The 6,000-nt window shown below is 51.9% G+C and overlaps 2 protein-coding genes across 2 annotated transcripts; one reads left to right on the forward strand and one right to left on the reverse strand.

Annotated features, from left to right (window-relative positions):
- Positions 1-418: 418 nt before the first annotated feature.
- On the reverse strand, positions 419-2,488 carry J4E90_001177 (uncharacterized protein; the record flags this gene model as incomplete). The annotated part of the gene is made up of 2 exons (XM_051430767.1): positions 419-2,112; positions 2,173-2,488. 2 exons carry the CDS (start codon positions 2,486-2,488, stop codon positions 419-421), a joined length of 2,010 nt encoding a protein of 669 aa, XP_051296254.1.
- A 174-nt stretch (positions 2,489-2,662) lies between these two features.
- On the forward strand, positions 2,663-3,961 carry J4E90_001178 (uncharacterized protein; the record flags this gene model as incomplete). The annotated part of the gene is made up of 1 exon (XM_051430768.1): positions 2,663-3,961. The coding sequence occupies one exon, from the start codon at positions 2,663-2,665 to the stop codon at positions 3,959-3,961; it is 1,299 nt and encodes a 432-aa protein (XP_051296255.1).
- Between the last annotated feature and the right edge of the window lie 2,039 nt (positions 3,962-6,000).

Raw genomic sequence — 6,000 nt, forward strand, 5'->3', positions numbered from 1 at the left:
AACAGTCTTCAACATTCTGACACCTTCGATCTCATACAGAGACACGACAGCTAGCACCCTCGGCTTTGTGCAAGAACGGCAACCCAGCTGCACCGCTTTGGCGAGAAAGCTCCAGACCACAAGAGCTTTAATAGGAGGATACTCGGAGAAGGTTTGTACAAAAGTTTTCCAAGTTGGAAAGTATGAAAGCTCACTCTATGGAATCAACGCTGCTCGAGATATGCTCACCCGAGAGGGCGAGGTAACAAGGCGTAAGCTCGCTCTTGTCATTGCAATCAGTTGCCAATATGCACACCATGTTGTCGGAGACACTGTTACACACGTAGCGTGATGCTGAACTTCAGAAGGATCGATACGATATCGTGTTGTACTTGTGTCTCAAAGAAGCAGTGACAACATGATGTGTATTCAATATCCCTCATCGATCCGCAGACTGTCCAATCCACGTTTGTCCAGCATGCTTGTACTTGAAGTACTGATTGCTATCACTGCCTGGCTCTTTGAACGGCCAGGTCCTGTACGCTTCCACAAGCTCCAGAATCATCTCGGATGTTAGCATTCTAACCCTGAGATGCTCCATTTGCAGTCTACCACCTTTCTTCGGATCTTTCAAACTGGGACAATCTTTTATAATGTCGCTGAGGCCATGTTGCAACTTGTCGAGAGCATGATTGATACCATCGGAGGGGTGCGCGAAGAGTCCGAAGATAAAATCTCGCGCCCACTCGTAGAAGTCGGGGGATCCGCCGACAGGCCTGGGGAAGGGCTCAGCAGAGACGAGGGCCAGCCGGCTCTGGGGCCAAGCCTCATTCTTACGCATGACGAGGGGCTCGAAAGGACGGGAGTCGGATTGGAGACGAGGTGAGGGCGGCGAGCGTATAGCGAGGCGGTCATCGATCTCTGTTGCCGGTACCTTGGCATAGTTGGCATTTTGACTGTCGAGGCCCTGCTTCCACTGGGTTTCAAGCTCGCTTAGCTCGGCCATTGCAGCAGCTTTTTCAGGGCCGTCTGGCATGTCAACAATCTTGCATTCGAGCTTGTATATAGCCTCGCCAATGTCTGCTATGGATGCTGCCAACAGTTTCTTTCTCTGAGTCAGCGCCATACCAGTACTTTCTCTGTAGAATTTCCGTATGTCGTCCTTGTAAGGGTGGTCAGGGGGTACCGGCCGTTTGGTTCTTTTGCCTTTTGCATCTGTCGGATCGTTAAGATCGACTTGTGGAAAGACGTTGATTACACGTCTCATGAAATCGTAGTATTCGATGAGACCAGGTGAAAGCAGGCCAATGGGGTTTCTACCCGCCAACTGTTGCGTGCGAAGGTAATCTTGAATTGTCTGAAAACTGGTTACGCCTGTGCCATTGGAAATTTGGTCGACTTCTTCAGCAAAGTCGTGGATGTGGTCGCGCCGATGTGATGGTAGCTCCATCCCATTCTCTTTCCCTTTCTTCAGAGCGCGGACAATGGCCTCGATCTCGTACTGTGGTTCACGGCCCGAAGAGGCTCTGCCCGTGCTGCGCGAGGCGCGCTCTGGTTGGATGAAGAGGGTTGTGTCTTGTAACATTTGCATGAGGCGGTTTGTTTTGGTCATTTCGTTGATAGATTGGGCAATCATGCCGCTAAAGTCGTCGTGCTGTACCCACAGTAAGGTACGAACCATGCCATAGGCATGAAATAGATCGTTTGTCCAGGCAGCGGAGGCAAAGTGGTAGGCGAGCTGTTTCGCCATTGAGTCAAAACCAAGGCCGGGAAGTCTTGGATCCCATGCCAGAGAGCCAGTCACTAACAGGGTGTTGTTTGGTTCCTGTGCTTTGGGGTTTTCAGCGTCCAGCACAGTCTGGTGTGGGAACACACCATTTGCAACCATGTCCCGGTATGTCTGGAGTACGGTCGGATCTTGGTCGACGAGTGAATACTTGGAGCCGGGTGCAGTGAGAAGAGGGTCAAGAAAGTCTTTAAACTTTTCGTGTCGCGGTTCGAGGAGCACGTGGCTGCGCGGTTGGAGGTATTCGTGCAGCTTCTGTGACCAGAGCCCGGCGCCAGGGTTGATGTCGAGGATATCGCAGCCTTTGTGCTTATCTAACGTATGGCCGGCGTATTTGAGGACGTCATCTAAGGGTATCTTGTGTTAGTCCCGCTCAGCGAAGATGGGTGTTCCGGGACTTGACGTACCGCATAGGTCGGGACTTACGATCTGTGTTCTGACGTGAACGCCGCCTTTTACTATCGCTGCGCCTTCGTTCCGTGTTCTCCTCTTCTTCGGCGCTGCTTCCTCCTTGTTGGGATGTATCCTTTCCGCCATGGCCGCACTCAAGGGATACTCGGCAGGTGTAGATAGTTTCTCATCGGTCCAGTAGTGGTGCTGCTCCTTTGAGCGCGCCCGCTTACCGCCAGGTGCAGTGGCGACGGAGCGCGCCTGGTTCCATTGGCGGACAGATATGTTTCCTCGCCAGACATTGCGCAGTATTATAGGGCGTATGCGCATCATCAGGGGGTGCGAGGTTGTCGCTCAGCCATCAAAGTACCATCGCGCAAGTTTCGCCGCGGGGATCCCAGCCGCTTCGAGATAGCGTGCTTATCTCCACGTGCTCACGCGTCCTGGCTTGGCAAGCTTCATCGTCGGCTAATGTCATTCTCGATGACGCAAAGCTGGGCGTCCACCATGTTGCCGACGAGCAGCAATATCCTCGTCGTAGGTGCTGGAACATGGGGCTGCTCCATTGCCCTCGAGCTCGCTCGTCGCGGTCACACCTCCATCAAAGTCCTCGACGGCAGCTCCTTCCCCTCGCCTATCTCCGCAGGAAATGACCTTAATAAGATCGCGGAAGAGAGTAACGACCCCTCCGAGTCTGATTCTCTCCAAGACTTCTTCTGGAATCGACTGGCCCAGCTTGCAATGCATGCATGGAAATGCGATCCACTGTTCTCGCCCTTTTACCATGACACGGGTTTGATCATGGCCGCTGTTGGCGAGGAAGCCTACCAGCGTTGTCTAGAGTATGCCAAATGCGAGAAAGAATTCCCAGCAGCTCTAAATACGAAACACGATTTCCAGCAAACCATGCCAGGAGGGTTGCTACAAGGCGACTTTCCAGGTTGGAGGGGGTTTTGGAAAAAGAAAGGCGCAGGGTGGGTGTTCGCTAGTGGAGCTCTACGAGCTATGCATCAAGAAGCCGTGAAATTGGGTGTGGAATTCGTAACCGGCAGCATGGAGGGCAGTGTCGAAGAGCTACTGTATAATTCGGACAGTAGCGCAGTATTGGGGGTGAAGACGAGGAACGGCACAGAGCACAAGGCCCAGCACATCATTGTATCCGCTGGTGCGAACAGTGACCTACTCTTAGACTTCAAGAGTCAACTTCGACCCACAGCCTGGACACTTGCACATCTACCCCTCTCAGCCGAAGAAGCGAAGCAGTACCGGAACCTACCTGTGCTGTATGGCGTGGATCGCGGTTTCTTCATCGAACCCGACACCGAGAGACACGAAATAAAGCTCTGCGATGAACATCCCGGATACATCAATCCAGTCATCAACGACAGTGGCAAGATGCGCTCCGTTCCGTTTGCGCGACAACAGATTCCGAGAGAAGCAGAAGCACGTATGCGGCGTCTTCTCTCTGACACAATGCCACAGTTTGCAACCCGAGACTTGAGCTTCGCACGTTTATGTTGGGACGTAGATACTGTGGATCGTATCTTTCTCATCGACAAGCATCCTAACGTCCAAGGCTTGATTGTAGCGGTCGGGGGATCTGGAAACGGCTTCATGGCATGCCCTGCAGTCGGCTCTCTGGTTGCAGACATAGTAGAGAACAAGAGTGAAGTGAAAATGAGAGAGGCGATGCGTTGGCGACCAGAGATCTGCGCCGAGAGGGATTTGTGGGATGCGCAAGGGAGATATGGTGCTGAAGGCAAGGTGAGGGATATTCGACAGGTAACAGAGTGGACAACGATATGAGCCCAGCAGGCCTTTGCGCATCTCAGCTGCTGAAGTGATTTTCGTCTAGACATGAGTTTCTCTATCATAGGGTTCTTGTCATTACTAATGCTGGTGTATAATTGAGAGAGTTGCGGTGGAGGGCACGACAACTACGCACTTTGATCTGAGGTGAAAACTGCTTGCTCGACCAAGCCTCTCGTGCACCGGTGGGTATCCATCAGACCGTCTCGGGGGGAATTGGCGCCCAAAAATAGAGATTCCTACTGTGATTATGCATATTTCACATTCCTGTCATGGATGTTGCCTATCAAGCCGATGCTGGGAAATTGGTCAACTCGGTGCTGGATGGAATCATCAACATAGCCTCTAAACATCATTGTGTGAAGTTTAATTACAGATGTGAGGCTGAAGGTTTCGGGCATCCTGCGGTAGAATTTCGCCGCTCGCATCTTAGGCATCCCGTCCCATCATCGGTAGTTATCACGGTGCACCCACCGCTACGGCTCAACTGCGACTCCCAGCATTGACATGCGTTCCCACGTGGGAAACATTCCTAGCGTCGTAGCCACTGTGGGGTCCGATGCTGGATGCTGGGGATTTTGTAGGTCGGCGATGATGGATCTGCAGGTCGGCGATTGAAGATTATGTCGGCGATTTGAGGCTGTGTTAACAAGCACTGCCACGTTTCACCCCTCGACATTCCTTCCGATTTCCAACGCCTTTCGAAAGAAGTGTTTGCTGTAAAGTCGCGATACCTAATAATAGATTTGGTAGGAATGAAGTTAACAGGTTGGTGTGAATGAGAGAAGCCGGCCCTCTTCGACAGTTAGATGAAGACTGGAGGCCCCACTAACCAGACATCGTACAATGTCTTGGGTTCTGGCTAGAAATGGACTGATGCAGTATACAGATCCAGAGCTGCGATGTTGGGGCCGAATGTGCTTCCTGGTAAGTACATTCGGCTTATGCCGCTGTCGAGTATGGGATGAAGGTTCCTAGGGCCGTTGCACGCCATTCGGACGGGACGTTAGGTCTTGATGCTTGACATACTGGGATAGCCGGTAGTCTTGGTGGTCGCCTAGACGGTCCATACCGGTGCGGCATCAACAAACACCCCTGACACTTTATTCATCCAATCGTATGACATCCTTAGTATGGTTAGTCTCATTGCATGATCGACTTCGGGCCGAGTCTTACCATGCTTGAACATGAGTTCTAGAAATGTTGATATGACTGTTGCATGACTCTTAAAAGAAAGTTGTCATGGAAAGCCTGAGAGCGGTTCAAATCCTTCGTTTGCGTGTATGCAGATCATCGCCTGTCACGGTGACTATAGCCAGCTAGTCTTCACATCGAATGACAGCTTGTGCCGGGCTCGTCGAAACAGATGATGAATAGAGACTAGTGTTTGTCTGTCGACACGGTGCAGGCTTTTGTCGGCTGTATGTTAGATTTGCGATGACATTCTGTCCTTTGCAGAGCGGAATCAGCCTTGCCTTAGTGCCTGATGACCACCATTCGCACTGTCATTAACAGCATCGTTCGATTGATTGTCCATGGCCCCATCACTGCGACACACTGGCTTTGTTTAGCTTGAGATCAAGTGCGTTAGTGGACGCTGTCTATTTCTGAGCGACTGCGGATGAACTAGCGTGTGAGCTGTTGTTGGTCCATACAGGCAGTGCGGATGGTAGCTCCCGTGTTGGACATGTCACTGGACAGTGGAGCTATGGAGGCAACGACGGAATTGAGCGAAGATGAAGGTGACGAGAATGTGCAGTGTGACGCAAGCCCCGATTCTTGACTGTCAGTCAATTTGCAGTGAGTGCTCGCCTGGCAGTCACCGATCGAGTACATGGTCAACGCTACCTACCGCAAGTGTTGTCTGGCACTCGACCGTTCTTCCGACTGGTAAGGAAGCGGAGGTGCTTGTCAGCCATCCTGGGCCTTCACAGTGTTTGAAGAAGGCAGTGCGTAGGAATATACAGCCTCCAAATCGTCGCTCTCCATACACAGGTGTGTTGGCTTGAACATACGGTCCATATAGCGCAGTGTCT

This window comes from Alternaria incomplexa (genome assembly GCF_024043165.1).
Source record: "Alternaria incomplexa strain BMP 0042 chromosome Unknown scaffold_1, whole genome shotgun sequence".
Lineage (NCBI taxonomy): Eukaryota > Fungi > Ascomycota > Dothideomycetes > Pleosporales > Pleosporaceae > Alternaria > Alternaria incomplexa.